At 45.0% G+C, this 26,530-nt stretch overlaps 1 protein-coding gene across 1 annotated transcript in view; it reads left to right on the top strand.

Moving 5' to 3' along the window:
* Window positions 1–313: 313 nt before the first annotated feature.
* Window positions 314–26,530, top strand: part of CCDC69 (coiled-coil domain containing 69) — a 64,092-nt gene continuing 37,875 nt past the window's right edge. Inside the window, exon 1 of the mRNA XM_030212874.1 lies at window positions 314–497. Coding sequence (XP_030068734.1) covers window positions 450–497 — 48 coding nt within the window. The 5' untranslated portion in view covers window positions 314–449. The remainder of the gene's footprint in view (window positions 498–26,530) is intronic.

The following is a 26,530-nucleotide window of genomic DNA, read 5'->3' as shown; positions in this document are numbered from 1 at the left end:
CTGCAAGAAGCAGATGGAAGAGACAAGACTCACCAAATTCACTTCCACAGCAGAGGTGGTCATTTTTGTTTTAAAAATTGTTTTTATTGGTTTTACAGTTTTAAAGCCACAATGTGTCCCCAAGACAAAGCACAAATGGATATGTTTTGAAATCAGGACCCCTAATGTTTACAGCCACCCCCTGTGCTTCCTCCGAACTAACAGAATATGTTCATATAACAACTGTCTATGAAATTGGCTTCTTGGGCTCATTTCCTACGGGTGCTTCTTTTACGTTATTTATGGTAGGTGCAATACTCTCTAAGCATAAAGTTCAGGGCTGTTTCAGGTTCAGTATAGGGGCTGTTGGAGAGAGCCCAAAAGGAAGACCAGGGGACATGGAACACTTACAGTATAACTTTTGATCTGAAACGGGTCAAGAATCCCCATCAAGACTCCAGGGGCCAGGAATGGGCTGCAAAAGCAGCAAAGTGAGCTGCTTCAAATCCAGGAAAAAGGTAATGGAAACAAACTTTTCTTTGTGTCTTTTAACTCTTCTTGTGCACAAACTGGGGGAAGTCTGAGGTGCTAAAGGGAAGCTTTACTTGTCTTGGGCGACATAGTGAAGCTGAAATGAGGGAGGCTTGAGTGCCAGTGCCAGACGTTAAACCCTTGAAGGGCTGCTGTTGCTTTCTACCAGTCTAGGGCTGGAACCAGCGTTATCAACTTGTCAAGAAAGCCGCAGGGCTCGTCCTTGCAGCAGCGACAGCTCCTCATAATCACATTTCTTGTTCACCAGCAAAGTATGAGATGCTTGTTTTGTTATATTCTTACAGCCACATGGATGGGGTGTGTGTGTTTGGGGGGGGGGGGGGGGGGAGAGATTTAATAGTAAGCCACATTGTAAGCCACATTGAACTCAAACTTGTTTGGGATAATGTGGGATATAAATGTCACAAATAAATAAGTAACAGAATTCGAACAGTAGACCTGGGGCAGAAAGGACAGGAAATGACAGTAAGTGTGGAACTCAAGTCTAGCAAACCTGAGCAGTATCACAACCTCATCGAGAGCGAAATGGCTTAAAATGTTGGAACAGGATGGTGCCCAACAGCTGTGAGTAGGGGAAAATGTGCACCTAAAAGTGGGCTAGCTTCGTTTATGAATCCAGGCATAAATAGGCAGGTGAGGGAGGTTATTAACTGCTGTCCTGTTAAAGTTTTATTCGATAGTTTCCACTGGTAACAGTAACTAAGCCTACAGTGTTTCTGTTCCTTCAGTTACTACTACTACTTATCATTTCTATAGCGCTACTAGACGTACACAGCGCTGTACACTTGAACATGAAGAGACAGTCTCTGCTCGACAGAGCTTACAATCTAATTAGGACAGACAAACAGGACAAATAAGCGATAAGGGAATATTAAGGTGAGGATGATAAAATAAGGGTTCTGAACAAGTGAATAAGGGTTAGGAGTTAAAAGCAGCATCAAAAAGACAGCATACAGGTGGTTCTGAACATGACGTCCAGCAGTGGGGGGGGGGGGGGGGGGGGGGGAGTTAGCTAATTTACCCCTGATTCCTCAAGTTTTGTTGTTTTTGTTTGTTTTGTTCATTTTCATGATTTGGGGTCGCAGACAGTAAATCGTCCATTCCACAAGTGGGTCAGCATTTAGAATCGCAGCTCAGAATAGCAATTGCCTTGCTGGTCTGCACTTGAAATTTACAAGGAATGTGGTAGTACTTAATGGGACCATAATAAACAGAGTATTTTTGGCCCCTCATATTTTTAACTCTCATTCCAAAACATTCTCAACATGTAATCCAAAAGCAGGACTACAATGGAATCTTCTGCTCATGTCAGAGTACCGGGATATCTAGGTCATTGTATTAGCAGAATTAAGTCCCATTTCGCATAGGATGCCCAAGTCAGGATGTCCAAAATTGCCCAGGTATTTTACAGAAAGCTTGCTGGCACAAATCCCCAGATTCCATATAGGTTGCCCAAACTTGTATTTTATTTTTATTTATTTATTGCATTTGTATCCCACATTTTCCCACCTCTTTGCGGGCTCAGTGTGGCTTACAATAAGATATGAATAATGGAAATACATTTGTTACAACTTGGTTATGGGTTACATTGTACAAGTTATGCGAGACCATCGAAGTATCGTTAGGAATATAACAATGGGACATCAGCATTGAAGCATTGGAAGGAGACAATGGGAAGCTTAAAGGGCAGTATTAAGACACAAAGACATATGGTGTACATATTTCTGTGAGTAAATGTATGAGTGATGTGGAATTGCGGGGGATGAGGGTCAGAAGTGGATGTATGATGCATTGATGAACAGTGAGTGTGGACACAAATATTCATATTCGGAAAGGCGAAATATGAAAGCGCCAAACCCCTCAGAGAAAAATTGCATTGGCTTCCATTAAAAGATCAAATTGCATTCAAATCTGCACCTTAACTCATAAAATCATCCACGGAGAGGCCCCATCATACACGTCAGATCTAATTGACTTACCAGCATGAAATACCAAAAGGTCATCACGTAACTTACTAAACCTCCATTTCCCCAATTGCAGGGGACTTAAATACAAATCAATACATGCATCTACCTTCACATACCTCTGTACACAATCATGGAATAAACTACCGAATGCTATAAAAACAGCACACGACTTGACTACTTTCCGGAAGTTACTGAAGACGCACCTGTTTGAAGAGACTTACAAAAAGAATCCTCCTTAATGACCTGATTCCAATCTATACCAGAACCAACTAAAACTGATCCCTCTAATTCGACTATTTGAATCATATTATCATCATTGATCATTATATCTTAACCTGTTCTCAATTATATGTTATGCATTATCATTCTACTGGCCCTATTTACCTGAATTCTTATACATGAATCTGTAACATTATGCTGAATTTCTTACTCTGTTAATAGTGATGCCTTTGCAACATAATGTAAGCCACATTGAGCCTGCAAATAGGTGGGAAAATGTAGTTTACAAATGCAGCAAATAAATAAATAAAAAATTTGGGCATGGATCGCAGATCTGCATGCAAATTAATTAGCTAATGAGGTGTCAGTAATCAATGATTGGTGTTAATTGGTAGGAATTTGGAGTTACTGTGTATCTGCCCTATGTGCTATTCTGTAAACTTCATAGCAAACAAATCCAAATGGGTGTGGCCATGGAAGGGGCTTGGGCGGATCAGGGAGGAGTTCCCAGAAGTTAGGTGCATTGTTAGAGAATACTATCAATTGAATTATATCAATGGTGCCAGCATTTATACCAGCTTTTCGCAAGCATAAATGCTGATGCCTAAAGCTTTTTTGTAGAATATGGGTAAGGGCATGCAGGAGAGCAGGTGTATTTGCCAGCAGCGTGTAATTCAACTCTGGATTCGTTGCCAGAGAATGTGGTAAAGGCAGTTAGCTTAGCAGAGTTTAAAAAAGGTTTGGACAGCTTCCGAAAAGAAAAGTCCGTAGACCATTATTAAATTGGACTTGGGGAAAATTCACTATTTCTGAGATAAGCAGTATAAAATGTTTTGTACTTTTTGGGGATCTTGCCAGGTATTTGTGACCTGGATTGGCCACTGTTGGAAACAGGATGCTGGGCTTGATGGACCTTTGATCTGTCCCAGTATGGCAACACTTATGTACTTGGGATTCTGAATGGAATCTTGCTACTCTTTGGGGTTCTACATGGAATGTTGCTACACTTTGAAATTCTGCATGGAACCTTGTTATTCTTTAGAACTCCAGAAATTTGCTACTCTATGGGATTCTGAATGGAATCTTGCTACTCTTTGGGGTTCTACATGGAATGTTGCTACTATTTAGGTTTCTGCCAGGTACTTGTGACCTGGATTGGCCACTGTTGGAAACAGGATGCTGGACTTGATGGACCTTTGGTGTGTCCCAGTATGGCAATACTTACGTACTTATGTACATCCAGTGGGAATAGCCATTTTACAAAAAAAACACATGCAAAAAAAAAAGAAAGCAGTGTCACTCAATGCTCCACATGAAAGTTGTGGTAGTTACACAAGAAATTGCCAGTTTTCACAACTTACACGTGTATGTACTAGATCTTGTAAAATTACACATAAGTCATGTAGCCAGACCTTCCATTTTCGGAGGGCCTGAGCCCAAAGGGGAGGGGCATACAATTTTGCCCCACCCCTTGCTGTCTGCCCCCTCTCTCTGCCCCATCTTGCACCAGGAGGCAGAGCTGGCATGGCAGGAGCCTATGGAAAGAACCACTGACTGGTGAGCCATCCATGGAGGACCTGTTCTGTTGGCAGGGTTTGGGGATCTCTACCAGACATAGCAGTATATAGTGCTATAATTTGGGGGGCCCTGAACCTAAAGTGGGGAGGGGGCCAAACCCCCTCCCCCCATGGCTCTGCTACTGCTACATGTTCAAGAGGAGCCAATTAAGGAACTGACTTGTAAACCTCAATTATTTGTCTTTTTGCGGTGCTTCTAAGGACAGAGAGATAAGCAGTTGTGTCCCCAAAATCACTCCTTGAAACCTCAGGTCCAGATGAGCAGTTAGTTCACACTTATGTGTGAGTCGAGGAGGTGTAACTCTTGCAAATCACAGAAGAAATGTAAAATGGGAAGCACATATCTGTTTGAAAAGTGTGACCACAACATGCCCAGAACATGCTCCCTTGAAATCTGTTCATACTGCAGGTATGTGTGGATAAGTAGCCAGCTTTCTAAAATCACTATACACACATGTATACCAGTGACATAGCCACGGGAAAAGCAGGCCAGGGGGACCTGGGTCCCTCACGTTGGACTCAGGCATACCCAAAATTGTGGCATTGTTGCTGTGGCTGGCAGCGCTCCTCAAGCCACACCAGCAGAAAAGACAATTCCTCTAACACACACTTGCAGTCAGCGGCACTTTGCATGTATTATTGCCACGTAGGCATTCTCCCTCTGCATGTTCACTTTTTGCGCACGCAAGGAAACCGAGCATGCACAGGGGGGGCTTCTGCAGTGGTGGCCAATGGAAAGAGCTGCAGGCTGCAAGTGTATGCTGAAGAAGGACCTCTTGCCCTGGCAGAGCTTAGGAATTCTCACCACCTCAGGTACTTAAAATTTGAGTTGCAGGTCAGTGTGGGGGAGGAGCTCAGAGAGCAGGGCGGAGGCAAAGAGTGTGGGGGACAGGGCTTAATTTTGCGTTCTCCCCACTTTGGGCTTAGCCCCCCCCCCACCAAAAAAAATTACGCCACTGGTGTATGTCCACTGACACATATAAACTAATTTATTACACTAGTAAATAAATGCCTAACCCTTGTAAAATGATCTCTTTGATTCCTGCTCCCCAGCATTCCTTTGAGGTGGTTCTTGCTCTTTTGCTTCCTGCCTTTTGATTAAATGTGTTTTTATGTATTTCCCCATGACTTCTTGTCTCCTCTAATTAATCTGACAAAGCTTGAAAATACAGACAGGCTAGATCAACCACAGAAGGAAATGTAAATGTAAGAAGTGGAGGAGTAGCCTAATTGTAGTACAGTGGCCTGAAAACCTGGGGAATAGGATTCAGTTCCCACTGCATCTCCTTGTGATTCTGGCAAGTCACTTAACCCTCAATTGCCCCAGGTACAAAATAGGTACTTGTATATAATATGTAAGCCAGCTTGATTGTAACTATAGAAAGGTGCTGGTATATTAAGTCCCTTTCCCTTAAAAAGAAAGAAGTACAAAGGCAATTACTTCAGGACAGAATGACTGAATAACAAGTGCTCAAAGCCACTCAGCCAGGTACTTTGACCTGGATTGGCCACTGCTGGATATTGGGGTTGATAGACCATTGGTCTGCCCCAGTATAGCTATTCTTATGTTCTTATTAACAAGCAATACAGGCTATAATTGGTATTAATTGGTGCTAATTGACACTAATTGGCAGGTATGCACATAATTGCCCTTAGTATTCTACAAATTATGCATGCGAAATCCATAGCAAGGGGGTGTGCCTAGATCTGACATGTACATGTTATAGAGTACTAGCAATCACATGCCTGACTAGCAACAGTTAGGTGTGAGTCTTTACACCAGCCTTTGAGCTGGCTTAAGAACTTGCGTCTAAATTTAGGTGTGTAACTGCAGACTTAACATTAGTATTCTGTAACTAAAGTTATGCATGTAATTGCTTAGCGTGCAGCATCTCGGTGCCTAACTTTAGGTGACCTATAGAGAACTACGCCCAAAGTGGGCTTTGTGTTAAACAGCATATGACAACACCATTATTGCATGTTAAACTTTAGTAAAACAGAGGCAAAAGTATGAAACATAGATAAATAAACCATCATAGTAACATATGTTGGTACAACCCTGCAAACCAACAAAAGAAACAGAGATATCAAAGGTTTTAGAGGCATAAGATAAAGCAAACACTGTCAACGGAACGCAAATAAAGGATACCAGGAAACAAAGTGTCACCATCGCAAAACTTGAAACAGCTTGGATTACTTGAGTTTGCAAGGTCACAGTATTCAAAGATTCAGCAGCAGTTACTCTAAAATCCAAAACCAGATATATGAAAGGTGACCTTGGCAGATACACATCAATCAGTTGAAAATCTAGTGGAAAAGTGATCATCTCGGGAAAATTACTTGAGAAGAAAGTAAACCTGGAGTTACATGTCAAGTCAACAAGGACATTTGTTATCCAGCTGAAGGACACATTATTACCCATAAAGATGGAGCAAATGTCCTCAGCAAAAACTCAGGGCCGCCGAGAAGGTGGGGGGGGGGGGGCAAAATTCCCCGGGCCCGGGCCACCAAGAAGGGCCCGGTGCTGGAGTCTTTCGCCCTGTCCTGCTCCCAGGCCACTGACGCCACAGTTCCATCTCCACCTGCCTACCCTCAGCGCCTTTCTGTCTGTCGTCCGACCCCCTGCATTTAAAAAAAATCTCTAAAGCAGCAGCACAGCGCCTTCTCTGCGAAAGCAGCAGATCGCCTCGGGCGGGCCTTCCCTCACTGTGTTCCGCCCTCCTCTGATGTAACTTCCTATTTCCGCGAGGGTGGGACACAGTGAGGGAAGGCCCGCCCGAGGCGATCTGCCGCTTTCGCACAGAAGGCGCTGCGCCTGCTGCTTTAGAGATTTTTTTTAATTTAAATGAAGGGGGTTGGATGGCAGGCAGAAGGCAGCAGAGGGTAGGTAGGTGGAGACTGGGAACTGTGGCGCCAGTGGCCTGGGAGCAGGAGAGGGAGGAAACAGAAGTAGCGATTGAGGGGTAGGGTGGCGGCAATCCTTGGGGGGGCAGGGCAGCGGCGATCCTGGGGGGGGGGGGGACGCTGCCTTGCCTCGGGCCCGGCTCAGTCTCTCGGTGGCCCTGCAAAATCTAGCAAAGGTTGTCAGAGTGAAATGGCAAAGAGGATTCCTACTACTACTACTTATCATTTCTATAGCGCTACTAGACGTACGCAGCGCTGTACACTTGAACATGAAGAGACAGTTCCTGCTAGACAGAGCTTACAATCTAATTCCTACTACTCAGTGTACAAACAGAAGAGAGGAGTTCTGAAGCTGCAACACTAAGGCCCACTTTTACAACATTTCAGTCTACACTAAAATAGCATACATTAATTGCCACTGTGCCCATATTGTTCCTAGGGGCTGGGTGGCCTAGGCATGTTACCTCCCATTAGCACATGCAAAGGTTTAATGTCCTTGCTTCCACTAAAATGAAAACTACCATCTTTTTTTTTTGTTGTTGTTGTATAATTGAAAAAAAAAATGCTTTTAACAATGCTGAAACTCATTATAAAAAATGTAGCATATAGAATATATTTAACATCTAATATAATAAAACGCACCCTCAACGTTCTGAGGACAACGTTCTGAAGCCATGAAGCCATCTGACGTCACTCCCAGGCTGAAGGGTTCGTGGATTCGTGGTGTGAAGCCTTCAAGCCAGCCAGCCGTCTCTGCCCCGCCCTCGCGTCAAACGTCATGACGTCGAGGGCGGAAAAAAACCCCCAAACAAATCCGGCAGCGAAGCGTCAGGGAAGGAGGCGGCGCTCCCGACGTCTAGCCTTCCCTTCGTTGTGTTCCGCCTTCTTCTGACGTCAAGGATGACGTCAAAAGAAGGCGGAACACAGCGAAGGGAAAGCTAGACGTCGGGAGCGCCGCCTCCTTCCCTGATGCTTCGCTGCCGGAACCGCCACGGAGGTAAATTTAAAAAGAAGAAAAAAAACAAAAAGGGATGTTGGGGGGAGAGAAGAGGGTGGCCAGTAAAGAAGAACAATGGGAGCGGGAGGGCAGGGGAGAAACGACAGCATGGATGCGAAGGGGGGGGGCATGGATGCGAAGGGGGGGGGGAAGAGGGCGACCCAGGCTGGGACATGGGAGAGAGAGGAGCATGGATGCGAGGGGGGGTCATGGAAGGGAGAGAGGGGACTTGCTGGAAAAGGATGAATGGAGTCGGCAGGGGACAGAGGAGCATGGATGGGCATGGATTGGGAGGGCAGGGCTCAGGGAGAGAGGGGAATTGCTGGAAAGGGATGAATGGAGGGGGCAGGGGACAGAGGAGCATGGATGGGCATGGATTGGGAGGGCAGGACTCAGGGAGAGAGGGGAATTGCTGGATAGGGATGAATGGAGGGGACAGATGGGCATGGATGGATATGGATTGCAGGGCAGGCCTCAGGGAGAGAGGGGAATTGCTGGATAGGGATGAATGGAGGGGACAGGTGACAGAGGAGCATGGATGGGCATGGATTGGAAGGGCAGGACTCAGGGAGAGGGGAATTGCTGGATAGGGATGAATGGAGGGGACAGATGGGCATGGATGGATATGGATTGCAGGGCAGGCCTCAGGGAGAGAGGGGAATTGCTGGATAGGGATGAATGGAGGGGACAGGTGACAGAGGAGCATGGATGGGCATGGATTGGAAGGGCAGGACTCAGGGAGAGGGGAATTGCTGGATAAGGATGAATGGAGGGGACAGATGGGCATGGATGGATATGGATTGCAGGGCAGGGCTCAGGGAGAGAGGGGAATTGCTGGATAGGGATGAATGGAGGGGACAGATGGGCATGGATGGATATGGATTGCAGGGCAGGCCTCAGGGAGAGAGGGGAATTGCTGGATAGGGATGAATGGAGGGGACAGGTGACAGAGGAGCATGGATGGGCATGGATTGGGAGGGCAGGGCTCAGGGAGAGAGGGGAACTGCTGGAAAAGGATTAATGGAGGGGGCAGGGGACAGATGGGCATGGATTGGGAGGGCAGGGCTCACACTCTCTCTCTCATATACAATGTCTTTCTGACTCTCACTCACTCTCACACACTCTGTCTCACACTGTATCACATTCACTCTCTATGTGCCACACAGTCACTCACACACTCGCTTGGTCTCATACACTCACTCTCACAGAGAATCTGTGTGTCACACACACTCTCTCTCTCGCCCACACACACACACTCTCTCTCACACTGTGTCTCACATACACACTTGCACACACTCTCATTCTCACACACACACTCTCTCACAAACACACTCACACCCAGACTCACTCTCTCTCTCACACACTCACACTTTCACTCTGACTCTCAAACAGTCACTCTCACATACACTCTCCCAAACATACACACTCCGAGGAAAACCTTGCTAGCGCCCGTTTCATTTGTGTCAGAAACGGGCCTTTTTTACTAGTTGGATATAACAGCACTCACAGGAGTGCCTGAAATAGGTTATGATACTTTAAGACCAGCGTGACTAGAAGGGAGCAGAATGATGTCAACAGCGCCTGCTGCTGGCGCTTCGGTAACTTAAATGCCTGTTTCAAGGGAAAGTAAAAGCATGAACCCAAACTTCAAAATCCTTCATGGGAAATTTTACTGTTTCATATTTCAAGGAGTCACTCCGAACAAACCTTCCGTCAAAGCAGACATATTCTTAGTGACTTGGGCAGTGTGTTTTTTCTAGCAAAAAAGGTGCTGGTACTCAAATGCTAGGCCACCTTTCAGGAGTGGGGTGATCACTGAGGAACCCACCCCATAATAGCCAGGACCCCTGCAACCAGTCACAGAATCTATGACAAGACAGAATTGGTGTGTAGGGTCTGAACTCTTTCATTAAAACTTGGGGCCCATGGGTCAATTTTATCAGGCAATGGAAAAGGTGCCGGTACTCAGTACCCCCAAGTAACCCCTCAAAAAAAGCCCTGGACTTGGGAGACATTTCTGTCCAGGTATTAGAGGCTGTTATTTGAAGTTCATGCTACACTTTTTAGTATGGCCTCATACTCTGGAATACACTGAAAGGCTTTGCTTAACACAAGACTATCTGTACTTCAGGAGGCAGGTGAAAGCTTTGGTTCGTCAACCAGGCCTTTAATGGAAGAAGTAACTAACTTGCTAGTCAATCAGGGGCCCTTTTACATGGGCTTACCACTCACTCTTCTGGGACTACTGCCGGCCCAACGTGGCCACTGGTGGTAGTCCCTCCCTGAGCGTGCGCCATTTCTGGTGGACCCCCCCCTAGAAATGGCTTGCGTGGCGGTAAACCGGCAGTAATCGGGCATTGCCACACGCTGCCTGGTTACCGGTTAGCGCGGAAGCCTTTATTGCCACCTCAGTGGGTGGCGGTAAGGACTCCTTGTCACATGGCTATGCGGTAAGAGTTCTCTTACTGCATGGCCATGTGTGCCTGGGGTCTTTTTGCCCACAGATTGGTAAAAGGACCCCAAAGTGACACAGGCTGCACATACTGTAGCAGGACATGGTTATCTACTCCTATCTTAGCTAAGATAATATTCAAGCACCTTTCTGACTTCATGCGCAACTTTCTTAAATTTATCCCCAATGCATGTTTACACATGCTGTTGACAGTTTTACTGCAAAAGATTTTGAGTTTGCAAATAAAAACACTCAAAATATGCAAAATAGGTATGAACTGGAGCAATGTACAACGTGGCACATTACCTTTTGTCACTTATTGAAATTTCATGCACAAAAATGGGAAGGTGGTTAAGTTTATTTCTTGCATTGAAGTTTGCAAATTTATGGAAATCGTGATACACAAAAGTTGAGTGCAAACGTCATTTATATATTATTTTTGCCATGCATAAACTGACAGTCTGGTTGCATGCTTGCAGTTAAGATTTAATGCATTTGGGGATACAGAAGTCAAAAGATGCTGTATGCAAAGAGGAGGAGAAAGAGAAGCTGGTGTCATGGACCAGGAGAAGGATCTTGAGGTGATAATGTCTGACAGTAGGATAATGTGATGGTCCAAGCCAGAAGGATGCTAGGCTGTATAGGGAAAGGAAAGACCAGCAGAATAAAGGTGATAATGCTCCTATACAGGTCATCAGTGAGGTCTAACATAGTAAACAAAAGAAGGCCGCAGGCCCAGGCAGAATTTGGTGAACCACAATCACTTTATTACAAATGACCAGACATAGGCTGTGTTGGGTCCTTTGTAATAAAATGATTGTAGGTCACCAACTTCTACCTAGGGCTGCAGCCTTCTTTTGTTTCTTGTTGTTTTTTGGGGGGGATATTTGCCCTCTGAGGTCTAATACAGGGCCAGCCCAAAGTTTTGTGATGCCCTAAGCCCTATCCCCCACTCCTTCCTTTGCATACCCCCAATAGTCCAACATCTCCACATGCTCCCTCAAGGTGTCCAGCATTTCATCTGCCTTTCCCTGCACACCTGTGTCCAGCATCTCATCAACCCTCATTTCTCTACTCCCTCCCCCAGGGTGTCCAACTCCCCTTCTCTACCACCACCCACATCCAGCATCTTCACCTCTTTCTTCCTCCTGCTGTGCCCACTCCCACCAGCACTCCGCTTTCACCTTGGTTGAGGCTGCAACAAAAGTAAACTCAGGTGTCTAGAGCACAGGCCTGCACTCAAAAGCCTGCTGCACGCTGTCCCCTCCGATGCAAACTTCCCGTTGGAGGGGCAGGATGCAGCAGGGTTTCAATATGGGACTATACTGAAAGGCCCTATGCTGTGCTGACTGCAACTCTGAAGTACTGTTCTCCTGTTGCGCTGCTGCTGTTCTCCCCCACAGTTCTGCCACACAGGGTAGATGCTAGTTCTCCTAATGGTATGGCCAGTCCTGGCCTAATGGCTTAATGTGGGAAGAAGATGAAAGAATGGTGCTCTAGGGAAAAGTAGTCATTAAAACAATTAAACAAAAAAAATCATCCAGAGCAAGCTTTACCTTCCCAGATATGGTCCCCATATTGAACAGTCAGAGCAGGACCCTGTTGAATGCAGACACTTCTTCCAATGAGATCCATTAATCTTGGATTTAGGCAGGGGCGTAGCCAGACAACAGATTTTGGGTGAGCCTAGGCAAGAATTGGGTGGGCACCAAGTGTTCTCCCCCCACTCCCCCCCCCCAAAAAAAAATCTCAGCTGGTGGGAAAACACTTCTTTCCACCTTGGCAGCAGGAATGCACTGAAAACTGAGCATGCGCAGGTGTCGGTGTTGTGGAGAGTAGCATTTTTGTTACCATCAGGGGGAAATCTTCAGCTGGCGGAGCTTGGGATTCCCACCAATTACCACTAAACATGTGCTACTGTTGGGTGGGCCTGAGCCATAAATGGGTGGGCCCTGGCCCACCCAAGCCCACCTGTGGCTACGCCACTGGATTTAGGTGACATGTTTTTAGTAGTAACTCAAGGTGAGCTACATTCAGGTACAGTAAGTATTTTCCTGTATCCAGAGAGCTTAGACAGGGGGTTCTCAGCCCAGTCCTCGACATACAACTAGTCAGTCAGCTTTTCAGGATATCATGTTTGCATGCATTATCTCCATTCTCTACAAATCTATATCATGCATAGTCATTGTGGGTATCCTGAAAACCTGACTGGCTTGGTGTGTCCCGAGGACTGGGTTGAGAATCCTGCTTTAAGACAACGGAAGGTTAAGTGACTTGTCCAAGATCGCACAGAATGCCAGCAGGGTCTGGAGCTGGCTTGGCTGGTTGTCAGTCTGCTGGTCTAACCACTAGGTTATTTGTCTCCACTTGTCCTGGTGTATGTGCTGTGAAAGAACTTAATGCTTCCTCCCTGCCCCCTCCCAATTCCCCTTCAAAATGAGGTTTAAAAATAGTGGCATGCACTTGTAAACTCTATGAGATTATGTCATGGGAGAACCAGGTGTTTCTACATTGCATCTCAAATCATCTCTCTTGCAGATTAACTATGCAGGACTTATAAAACAGCTTTTGTAAACATTACAAATGTGGCATGAGGCATACCTCTCTTTTCGCATGAGATGATCACAGAAGCTGCAAATTCCTTCTATGGATTTCTCAGCATGTTTAGCTCAGATTGTAGGCTGTGTTCTGCAAAGTGTTTTATTAGCCTCACTGTTGCTGCTGGTTTTGGAAAAGAAAACCATAATTGTGTTGTCCTCTTTCCTGCAAACTATACAGGCAGTGCCTGAGGAAATATATAGTTTGTGTTCAGAACTGGCTCATAATGAAAGTTCCTGCAGGCAAGTGTATAGTAGTTAATCGTATGGCAATGATATTTCACAAAACTGTGAAAAGTGACCACCCAAGTCATTGATGAGCTGATGTTGCCCTCCCACGGGAGACTGTGAAGACAAAAACAATGACGGAATTCAAGAATGCATGAGAGGAACACTATATAGAAAAAGGATGGAATCCAATTAAAGCAAAACTTAAATGACCTCATAATTGGAGTGAGTTTTGACGGCAGCTTCAGAGGTTGGGAAGAAGGACCAACGCTGAGCAAACTTCTATGGTCTGGGTCCCGTGAATGGCAAAAGCAATCAGGATCAAGGCTGGTGTGGGTTTGGGCAGCAAATCCAGTAGTTGGGAAGTAGGACCGGTGCCAAGCAAATTTCTATGGTCTGTGCCCCCAAATTGTCAGGGGGAAATAGAGATTGGGAATACCAGTGTTTAATCATGAGAAGTGGAACCTGTGCAGAGTACCAGATTCTAGTGTGGCCTTTGTCAGGCAGACTGGATGGAACATGTAGGTCTTTATCTGCCGACAATTACTATGTTATTATGATATATATTTGTGGACCCATTAGGATTTCGGAGTGGAGGAGTAGGCTAGTGGTTAGGGCAGTGGACTTTGATCTTAGAAGATAAAAGAAGGCTGATGTACTAAATTGCACCACATTTTGCAAACAAGATATTAATATTCATGGGATTTATATGCAGGGGCGGCCCAAGGCAAGGTGTGTTTTGTACTAGGGGCCCTGGAGGGTTCGGTGACTTGACCAGGGTTAGTGAGTTGTGAATCTGCCACTTGCATGAATTCTAGCTGTCTTTTACTTCTCACAGTTCCTTTTATGACTTGGAAATAGAGCTTTCTGCATTGCTGCATACACTGTAGTAAAATATCCACTCCTTTTCTTCCTCCCCTCCCTAAAACCGCAGTGGTATCTGTTGCTGCCCGGGGAAAGCACCACCCTTACAGTTCCTGCACCTGTAGAATGCCTTGATGTGCCTCAGAATTGATGCTGTGTATTTTGCATCATTCTAACAGTTAAACAGAAAGTATGTTACTCCTTGTTCAGAAACATTCTGCACTTTTCTCCGTCTCTATCTCTTCCTCTGTGTTCGATGGAAGTACATGAAATGACTCTAGCCATTCTGCAGATGTGTGTGTTGTGCTTTCATTGTTTTTCTGTCTGTTTTTCATTTCTGAGTGGTGTCATTTCCTGCCCTGTTTTCTGTACCATTCAGATTCCAGGTTTCACTGTTTTTGAATATTGCACTGTGCTGAAACAGCTACCGCCCCTCCCCGTTCCCCCAGTTCAGAGAGCAAGCCTGCTACTAACCTTTAGTGACAGTTACCATTTCAAAATGCTATATGTGGCCTCTGTTTTCCCCCATGTATTTCTCTCTGCGTCACATCCAAGCATGTCATTTAAAGCTATTTGCTTGTATTTCAAAAACAAGGTGATTTATAGATTTTCTGTGGCAAGAGAGGTGAAAGAAGAATTGCTTTCTTGTCTGTAGGATGTCTCGCTTAATAAGAAACATCTCTCAAAGCATGTCTCATTGACTTGCATGTCTTTTATTATTGTTTTTCCAGTTCTTTGTACATCTTTTGCTTCAACAACAAACCATTTTTACCATCTGACTGTAACATAGCCATGTCTAGAGTCTATATAATTGGGATGCTTGTTAAACACCACATCAAAGAGTGAGTTACCTAGGGAGGTGAATAATTAAGTTGATGCAACATTTGATGTGGAGATGGGTTAAGGCAGTGTTTCCCAAGTCCAGTCCTGGAATACACCATGCCAGTCATGTTTTTAGGATATCCACAATGAATATGGATGAACTTGATTTGCATGCACTGCTTCCATTATATGTAAACCTCTTTCATGCATATTCATTTTGGATATCCTGAAAACCTGACTGGCAAGGGGTACTCTTGGAGTATTGTGTTCAGTTTTGGAGGCCGTATCTTGCTAAAGATGTAAAAAGACTGGAAGCGTTGCAAAGAAAAGCTACAAAAATGGTATGGGATTTGCGTTGCAGACCGTACAAGGAGAGACTTGCTGACCTGAACATGTGTACCTTGGAAGAAAGTAGAAACAGGGGTGACATGATACAGGTGTCCAAATATTTGAAAGGTATGAATCCGCAAATGAACCTTTTCCAGAGATGGGAAAGCGGTAGAACAAGAGGGCATGAATTGAGGTTGAAGAGGGGCAGACTCAGGAGTAATGTCAGGAAGTATTTTTTTCACGGATAGGGTGGTGGATACAAGGAATGCCCTCCCACGGGAGAGGGTGGGATGAAAATGGTAATGGAATTCAAACATGTGCGGGATAAACACAAAGGAATCCTATTTGGAAGGAATGGATCCATAGAATCTTAGCGTAGATTAGGTGGCGACACCGGTAACTGGGAAACGAAACTGGTGCTGGGTAGACTTCTACAGTCTATGCCCTGATCATGACTGAATAGATAGGGATGGGCTGGAGTGTAAATTTTAAGGGGCTTCAACGCTAGCTTCAGAACTTTTAGTACAAGAAGAGTGCTGGGCAGACTTCTACGGTCTGTGCCCTGAGAATGGCAAGGACAAATCAAACTTGGGTAGACATATACTCCAGGACCGGACTTGGGAAACACTGGGTAAAGTTGTGTCATAACTCTGGGAAGTCTTTCCCCTTCTAGAGTCTGAATGTTTAGCCCTCCATCATAGCCATGCCAGTGTTGTCTAATTTTGCCCCAGCACTTCCACTCCCTCTCTGTCTCTCGCTACCCATTAACCCTGAGGAGATTTAAAGAGGCCAACTTGGAGCAGCAGAGAACCAGGGAAAGCTATTTATGGCAACAAACAAGATCAAACAAGAGGCCAGGCAGTTTGCCAAGCTTGAAATTAAGGCATAAACATTGAAGGGTACTCTGTGAGTCAGCATGTGACTGTCATTTGCATGCAAGTGACCATCTAAGTGAGTGGCACTCATTTTAAAGTCGCTGTCTCCTGATTATGTTCTAGAGAAAAGACACAGGAGCATTCTTAACCCCTTATACAATGGCAATTTTCTTTTCCTGATATGTGCACCATGGGAAAAGGTCTGTTTTGAGTACGAGAACCCAGAAAAGACCTTGGCTTCTATATGGGAAAATTATCCATTTTGCCAATGGGTCAATTTAGCAGTTTTTAAATACATTGTTAATGGGCAGTTGAAGTGAGGCAATGGGAATATTCTGAGTAAAAAAGAAAGTAAGCACATTTTGTCTAAAAGCCAGGCATTTCATGCATCTCCCTCTGCCATGTTTAGGAGAAAGAACTCAAACATTGTGTCACTGCTGCCTGCCAGCTTATGTGTTTTATACCTGCCCCATGTAACATAGTAACATAGTAGATGATGGCAGAAAACGACCTGCACGGTCCATCCAGTCTGCCCAACAAGATAAACTCATATGTGCTACTTTTTGTGTATACCCTACCTTGATTTGTACCTGTCCTCTTCAGGGCACAGACCGTATAAGTCTGCCCAGCATTATCCCCGCCTCCCAACCACCAGCCCCGGCACAGACCGTATAAGTCTGCCCAGCACTATCCCCGCCTCCCAACCACCAGCCCCGCCTCCCACCACCGGCTCTGGCACAGACCGTATAAGTCTGCCCATCATTATCCCCGCCTCCCAACCACCAGCCCCGGCACAGACCATATAAGTCTGCCCAGCACTATCCCCGCCTCCCAACCACCAGCCCCGGCTCTGCCACCCAATCTCGGCTAAGCTCCTGAGGATCCATTCCTTCTGAACAGGATTCCTTTATGTTTATCCCACGCATGTTTGAATTCCGTTACCGTTTTCATTTCCACCACCTCAAGAGTTTGTTGTCATGAATTCCGTAGCAAACTTCAAGTTAAATGGATCGATATTCAAAGTGATTCAACTGGGCAGGAGAGGCTTCTGTCCAGCTCAATCACATGGCTGGCCTAGGAGCTGATTCAGTGACAGCCATTTTGACAACAGAGCCGGCAGGGGCAGCAGCGAGTGGATATCGCTCCTGCCCTGACTGCATCACTGGACCAGCATTGCTTGTAAGATAGGGGGGAAGGCTACGGTAGGGGGGGCTGCTTTTGTTCTGGAGGGGGAGGGGGGCTCAGAGGGGAGCAGCACCACGGTTTTGTTTTCAGCTGAAACCCAAACAAGACCGAATTAGGATTTTCGGTCAGTATCGGCACTAAAACCAAAACTGAAATTCAGTCAGCCTCTACCTAACTGTTAACTATGCAGGTTTGGCACTGAATATCGGCCATATCCCGGTAAATTCAGGGTGCCACCAAGCACCTGGATATTCAGGGCTAGTGTCTGAATAGGGGCCAGCATTGAATATCCAGGTTTAATTTAATGCTGACTGCCGTAGTTGAATATTGACAGGAAAGATCCTAGTCTGCAAACATGAAATATCCAAAATTGGCTTAATGCTCCTGCAACCCTGAAAATCAGGAAGCCTATCAATGTGTTTGAGTTTCCCTAACGTAATCCCGTCCTAATTTTCTGATTTCTCAGGATGAGATGAAACTGTTATTCTTTGACGCGGCTTTCTCTTGATTCTCACCAACAAGTTCATGCTTCTGCTTTCCTGCATCTTTCATGTCTCCTTTCCCTCTGCTCCTTTTGATGTGTCTAACTTTAGGAACTGCTAGCAGACTCCTTTTTTTCAAATATCAATATTCAAACATAATGGACATAACTCAACTCTTCCGCTGTACGATTCCCAATGTGGCTATGCCACGTGAACTCTATCATACTACAACATCACTCTCCGGCACTATGTAAGCCACATTGAGCCTACAAATAGGTGGGAAAATGTGGGATATAAATGTAACAAATAAATAAATAAATAAAACCCTTCAGGACATAAGCTGTACCCTCTCCTTCTCTGGCACTCAGCCTCCTCTTGGCCTATGCAGTCACTCTGGGAGTAATTCTGTAAAGCGGGTGCTAACAATTTTGCACTGCATACACATGTAATGAGTGGAATAATGGCATATACACGCAGATGGGGTGTGTATATACACACATGTAAATGTCAAAATTCTGCTGAAGTGCTGTTCCCTAAATACGCCCATATCTTACCTAGCACGTCATTCACATATAGGCATACACGTGAACAAAGCATGGGTAGGACTCACATTTACATGCACAACTTGCAGAATGCTACAAGTTATGTGTCTGTCTCCAACATTTACTCATGAGTACTTACACCATTCTGTGGGCGGAGTAAGTGCTCGTGTATATACATGTGCCCTTCAGATGTCTAAATATAAGCGCACTGTTATAGAATTAACCCCTCTGTTCTTAGGCAGTTCCTCCCCCACCCCCACTCCCTTTGTGAGACTTAGGTCTCCTTTCTTCTCCCAACATGCTCAGTCTGTCTGGACTAGGCAAGCAGGAGGCCCCCAGGACTTGGGTCCCATTTCCTATCACTCAGGTCTCCTGCAGGCATTAAAACTGCTTCTGGACTCCCTGTCCTTCTCCCTTTGTAAATGTGGAACTAGCTGCAGCTTTAGTCTCCTAACTTCTCCCTTTGGACAAGATGCTCCCCAGTGTTTCCTCCTTTCTCCTCCTTTTGTGGTACCTTGTGCCATGGGTCTCAGCTGTGGATCAGACTTCTAACACCTTGTTCTCTCCACATTCCTTTCTTTTGGGAAATAGGCTCATTCATGGCCTTTCCTTTCTCCTCACCTCCCTCTTAGTCTCTGAGTTGGAGGGCAGAAATCCAGGCCAAGATATCTGCCTGCCTGCCTGTCTGACATTGCTGCCTGGATGTCTCACCGCCACCTGAAGCTCAATTTGTCCAAAACTGAGCTCCTTATCTTTCCACCTAAACCAACCTCTCCCCTTCCTCCACTCTCTATTTCTGTCGACAACACGCTCATTCTTCCTGTCTCATCTGCTCGTAACCTTGGGGTCATCTTCGACTCCTCCTTCTCCTTCTCTGCACATATTCAACAGATTGCTAAAACCTGTAATTTCTTCCTCTATAATATCGCCGAAATTCGTCCTCTCCTTTCTGAGCACGCTACCAGAACCCTCATCCACACTCTCATCACCTCCCGCTTGGACTACTGCAACTTGCTTCTCACAGGTCTTCCACTCAGCCATCTCTCTCCTCTTCAATCTGTTCAAAATTCTGCTGCACGATTAATATTTCGCCAAAGTCGCTATGCCCATATCAGCGCTCTTCTGAAGTCACTTCACTGGCTCCCTATCCATTACCATATACAGTTCAAGCTCCTCTTATTGACCTATAAGTGCATTCACTCTGCTGCCCCTCACTACCTCTCCACCATTATCTCTCCCTACACTCCTTCCCAGGAACTCCGTTCACTAGGCGAACCTCTCTTAATTGCACCCTTCTCCTCCATCGCTAACTCCAGACTCCGTTCCTTTTATCTCACCGCACCTTATGCCTGGAATAGACTTCCTGAGCCACTACGTCAAGCTCCATCCCTGGCCGCCTTCAAATCCGGGCTAAAGGCCTACCTGTTTGATGCTGCTTTTGATTCCTAACTTGTCACTTGCTCGTAACCTTTATCTTATCTTCCTCTCTTCAATAGTCCCTTTTCCCTATGTGTCTTATCTGTCTGTCCTACCCTTATCCCTTATTTGTCTTGTCTGTCTGTCTGCCCTGATTTAGATTGTAATCTCTTTTGAGCAGGGACTGTCTTTTCTTCAGGTTCAATTGTGAAGCGCTGCATATGACTGGTAGTGCTATACTACTACTACTACTACTATTTAACATTTCTAGAGCGCTACAAAGTGTACGCAGCGCTGTACAAACACAGAAGAAAGACAGTCCCTGCTCAAAGAGCTTACAATCTAATTTTTGTAGTAGAAGTAGTAGGGCCAGGGTCCTGATGGGCCCTAGGGCAGGAAACCCAACCAATGGTTGCTCTGGACTGGCCTTGTGCAAAAAGGAAAGAAAGAAGACCATGGGCTGCTCCTTGCACCCTGGTTTTATTCTTCCTCCAATTTCCAAGGCAGTTCTATTATTAGTTCACCCCTTCATTAGTTTGATTGACACTACTCTGGAGCAGGGATCCAGAATGTTCATCGTGGAACTGCAAACAAGGCAAATTGTGGCATCCTGCTACATTTACACATGTAGCTTGTCAGAAGAGATCTTAATGGCTTTGAGTTAGGTCAGTAGTTGACCTATACCAGCATATTACTGCATTTTAATCTTCTCGGTATCCTCCCTCCTTCCTCCATCTACTCTGTTGTCATGTAATTATTTCCACCTCCTGAACCACACTTCATATATCTGATGACATGAACACTTGTGCTCAGAAGCTCATAAATCAGTTAACCTGTAAAGTGACACTAGGCCTCATTCTCGTTTTTCCTGCTTCATACTAACATGGCTACCACATTTTAGTAGTCCCTGTATAGAATTCCAGCTGCTTGCTTACCCCTAATACACAGTCTTGCATTTCAGTATAGTTCCAACCGGGTCTTTTCAGCTCACATTTTAAATTCAATGCTGCTCGGTTTTATCAAAGGGACTGTGTCGCACAAATCTGATCAATTAATTTGACTGAGTGACCAGAGAATTAGATAAGGAGCAGATGCAGGATGTGGTGGACTTCTATATTTTCAAAGCTTTTGATACTGTCTTGCTCAGGAGGCTCATGAAGACATTGAAGGCTCCTTTTACAAAGACATGCTAGCAATTAGTGGCACAGCAAATGCAACAAAGCCATTCAGTTCCTGTGGGCTTGGTTGCATTTACCATGCTGGAATCACTAGCTCGGCTTTGTGAAAGCAGCCCTTACTGATCTGATGACGGTAGACTCAGGACCATACTATGTGCAACAGGTGCGGCCACCCAGGGCAAAACAGAGGCAGGGGCACCAAAATTGTGCCCTGTCCATTGACTTCCCTTGATGTGTTGCAATGCACTGTGTGAGGTGGAAACACCTGGGGGTGTGTTGTACAGGGCGTGTTTCTGGCTTGGGATTCTCTTGGGTAGACTAGATGAAACTGATTGAGTAACAGAGGATGGTGATAAACAACACTCACTCTGGGTAGTTAGAGGAGTGCCTCAAAGATCGATTCTGGGGCCTGGTTCTGTTCAATGTCTGTGAGCATTATTATGAAGAGTAGGTTGGGATAGAAGTGTTTGAAGGCGCTGTTCAGGAGTCTTCCAACCGCATTGTTGCCAGTGAGGCATGGTGCTTCAATTGCCTGAGGTACAAACTTAGATTGTGAGCCTTCCTGGGACAGAGAAATATCCAGTGTACCTGAATGTAACTCACCTTGAGCTACTACTGAAAAAGGTGTGCGCAAAATCTAAATAAATAATAAAATAATAATATTGTATTTTCAATCCCTAGGGATAGGCAGGTCCTCTGGAGTCCTGCAAAACTTTCCTGTCCCTCACTATTGAAAATATAATATTGAAACTGTACCGCCACTGGCAGGATTGTAGGCGGAGGACTCCTGTACAGCTTAGTCTCTGTCAATCAGAGGGAACATAGGATAAGACAAAGGTGTTCAAGGAGGGGATAGGGTGTACTGAGTGAAGCGCGATCTAAGATAGCCTGAGACATAGACATGTTTGACAGTTAAATGTCAATGTAAAAAAGTGCCAAGTCATGGGTTCAGATGTAGAAATTGGCAGGAGCAGCATGTTGTAAAGGGTGGGCTAATGTAGGAGGAGTGGCCTAGTGGTTAGGGTGGTGGACTTTGGTCGTGAGGAACTGAGTTCGATTCCCGGCACAGGCAGCTCCTTGTGACTCTGGGCAAGTCACTTAACCCTCCATTGCCTGCCATGAGTGGGAAAGCACAGCGTACTAATGTAATAAAGATAAAATAAATGTGTAATAACTGGGACTTCCAAATGCATCTTGATCTGCTATCTGAGAATGCCAGAAGGAAGCTTAGCCTGGCATGATATAAATATAATTTATTTATTTATTCACCTTACCAAATCCAAAAGTTTCCTCCAAGACAATGTACAAAATAAAAACACATAAAAATAACATCTTACAAATAGGACAATAAAACAGACCCAATAGTTCCATTCCTCCTTCTATACTACATACAAAAATAAAAAATAGTGGGTTTTCTTAAATGTTACACTGCCCCCCCCCCCCCCCCAAAAAAAAAAATATATAGGATTTTTTGAATTTCTTATCCGAAGTCCCTTTAAAAGTGGACTAACACGGCTACCCTACCACTTTACCCAAAATGTTTCTGAAATTTGAGAGACTGAGGTCATACTCCACATGTGAGTGAGGTTCATTTCTGTCATGGTATATATAAAACGAAGGAACAATAGGCTAAATACTTGCCAATATAATAAATATATAAAACAAACCCATTTGGAGAAGATATTCAGGAGATAGATCTTGAAGTGATCATGTCTGATGACCTTAAGGTAGAGACAGTGGCGGTTCTACCATTAGGCCAACTTACGCAATCTTTATAGAGCGGCATCTTTCCCCCTTTCTTCCCGCCTCAACTCCCCTCCCCAGCCTGCCTTCTTTTTTTATTTTTCAAAAGGCAGTGATGGCGGCAGGGGTGGCAGCAATCTCCATGTGCTACCCTGCTGCCAGCAACTGCATGACATCTCCTCTGTACAGTGTAGACTGCCTCTCCGTAACTTCCTGTTTCCTCAGAGGCAGGCCACAGTACAGAGGAGATGCTGTGCTGGCAGCAGGGCAGCGTATGGGGATCACTACCACTGCCGATGACTTTTGAAAAGAACAACAAAAAAAAGGGTAGGCTCAGGGAGAGGGGGTGAGGAAGGAAGGAGGGAGTTGGAGGAATGTAGAAAGATGTTGGACTTAGGAGGGAGCACGATGCCGAGGGGCCAGGGTACCATCTCATCCCTGTGTCAGGCGGCAGATTGCCTTGAGCTGCCCCTGGGTAGAGAAATAGTATAAGGTTTATTTCATTTATTTATTAAATTTATATCCCGCGTAATCCCAAGGAGTCTTGAGTTCAACATGACTCACAATAATTAGTCGATAAAAATACATTAGAAGGTGAAAAAGAAGTATAAGAGAAATACTGAATATAGAGTACACCAATTATTATTACAGTAAAAGATGAGATAATAACAATGAAGCAGTACATTATAGGATTATTATCCTGGATAACATATTGTCTGAGTTGAAGTATGAGTTGTAAGAGTACAGTTAAATTGATAAAATCACGTGTTCAGGTAAGTAAAACCAGGTCTTTTTTTGAGGGGGTAATTGGCACCTTTTCTATTCTCTGCTAAATTGACCCCCTGCTAAATGGTCCCCAAGTTTTAATGAATTAACTCAGACTCTACACACAAATTCTGCTTTGCCATAGATTCTGTGACTGGTTGCAGGGGGCCTGGCTATTGTGGGGGCGGGTCCCTCAGTGATCACCCCACTCCTGAAGGGTGGCCTGGCATTTGAGTACTGGCACCTTTTTCGCTAGAAAAAACACAAGTTACGTTTAGGGTAAAACATCTCTTGTAAGATGTAAAGGAAGTCAAAGAAAAGAATTGTTGTTCTATTGATAAGAATGTATTAAAGAGATGTGATTTATTAAGGTGCATAGGGATGGTATAACCAGTGATGATGATGGTTATCTTCAGGACATTAGTGAGAACTTGCACAAAATATTGGGGGCAGTTCTAGAAACCAGCACTTACAGGTAGGCACCGCTTAGGTGCATCAAAGGTGGACTAGGCACTATTTTATAAGGTAACGCCAAAGTGCCTTTATGAAGAGAGTCACCCAAGGTGGTGTACAGTGGTACAGTTTAACATCAAACTTACAATTTTGTTAACAGCATAATAGTAGGAATGGCCAAATATAAGCATAAATATAGGTAAACTTGAAAGCAGCAAATTAAAACCTAATAATAGGACGACCGTGAAACAGGATCAAAAATAGACACATTTAACAGCGCTGACACACACCTACCTCATTCGACCACAATACAACCTTGTATTTGTTATCAACCGACTGGCGAACGCCTTTACGGTATTATGTAAGTCACATTGAGCCTGCAAATAGGTGGGAAAATGTGGGGTACAAATATAACAAATAAATAAATAACAGAGCAATGATATGATGTCAGCATAATACTAATGACACATGCTAATAAGCACACGTTAGAACATACAAATAACACAGGTAAGATGCTGATGCTTTTCTACGATACAGTTTATCATGGGCAGATCATGGGCATGTCTCCCGGGTACACGTGTATTTGATAAAATACTATCAACGAGACATGCCAACTTATGCCTCTCATTGGCATGTCATAAGAGTGGGGTGGGGATCAATTGCAGCACTGTTGAATGGCTGGCAGGGATGCCCAAGCCCTGGCAGCAGAAGAGATCTACTGTCTGAAACCCCTTCCCTTCCGCCAGTGACATGCTTTCAGCCGCCGACACTGGCACTCCTCATGCATGCTCAGTTTGCACATGAAGTGAACATGTGTGGGAGTGCCAGCATCGGTGGCTGAAGCACTCTGCTGACTTACTACTGAGGCAGCATCGACGGGGGAGGGGAGTTCTGGCAATGGATCTCTTCAGCTTGCAGGGCTTTGGCATCCCACCAGCAAAGGTAACATTTTTAACACGGGGGGAGGAGGGAAGAGTAGAGAAGAAAAGTGTGCCCCCCCCCTTCCAGTCAATCGCTGTGTCTGCCCAAAACTGGGTTGCTGGCTATACCCCTGGCCTAAACCTGAGTGCACCAGTGCTGACTTATACCATACTCTATAATGGAATCTTGGCACCAAGGTGGTATTAGAGAATTGATGCTAAGCCCACAGCATTGGTGCAGATAGATTTATACAGTTGCCACTCTGGTGCCCAATTCTGCACACTGTACCTCCAAATGGATGCAGAAAGTGTGGGGTTGATCCAGATGGCGGGTCTACACCTAAAAGTCCTATGAAATGAGATGTAAGGACCTAAAAATATAGATAGATAGATAGATAGATAGATAGATAGATAGATAGATAGATAGATAGATAGATAGATAGATAGATAGATAGTAACATAGTAGATGATGGCAGATGAAGACCTGTACGGTCCATCTAGTCTGCCCAACAAGATAAACTCATATGCGCTACTTTATATGTATACCTGACCTTGATTTATCCTTCCATTATGAAAAGTAGACCGATACACATATATAAAAACAAAGAAATAATTTATTCAAACCAAGATAAAAGCAGTACCCGACGTGGCCATGTTTCGCCCTCAGGCTCAGTGGCGTACCAAGGGGTGGGGGCGGTCTGCCCCAGGTATCAGTGGGTGGGGGGGGGGTGCTCCATTCCCGCTACTCTTGTCCTGTCACCGCACCACCCTGCCTTTAAAGAAAAATCGGCGAAGCAGCGTCACAGGCAGCACCTCGCGTCTGCCCTGCATGTTAAAAAAAGCAAATCTCCTTCTCCTTGTCTTGATGCCTTCGTCGGGCCTTCCCTTACTATGTCCCGCCCTCCTCTGAGGTAACTTCCTATTTCCGCGAGGGCGGGACATAGTAAGGGAAGGCCCGACGAAGACGTCAAGACGAGGAGAAGGAGATTTGCTTTTTTTTACAAGCAGGGCCGGCAGATGCTGCCCTTCTATATTCACATACGGTGAGGCAGTGCTGCTCGCATAGCCCTTGGTAAAGTGCTGACGGCTAAAATAGTCAAATGACAACGTCTACACAACACTATTAAATCCCCAAAGCTTCAAATGTTGTGTTTCTGAACAACTTTCAGTGAAATGCTCACAGGAGCAGGACTGACTCCCAGATTCCTATGACTTTACAGCCACTAAGGAATTAGGTGGAGCCACGAAAACCTTGGACAGCATGTGACTGCATGTGTGTCTTTTACTGCCTGCCTTGGACTGCATGTGTGTGACGTGGATTGGACCGGTGTGGATTTATTAATTTAATATACAATCTCAAAGTAGTTTACAGTGTAATTCACTGTATGCTTTTTGGACTGCATGTACATGACAAGTACCTTTTACTGCCTGCCTTGGACTGCATGTTGTGATGTGTGTCTTTTACTGCAAACCTTGGACAGCA

The sequence above is a fragment of the Microcaecilia unicolor genome, chromosome 8 (assembly GCF_901765095.1).
Source record: "Microcaecilia unicolor chromosome 8, aMicUni1.1, whole genome shotgun sequence".
Lineage (NCBI taxonomy): Eukaryota > Metazoa > Chordata > Amphibia > Gymnophiona > Siphonopidae > Microcaecilia > Microcaecilia unicolor.
Note: the sequence above shows the minus strand (reverse complement) of the source record. Positions and strands in the feature narration are given on the sequence as shown.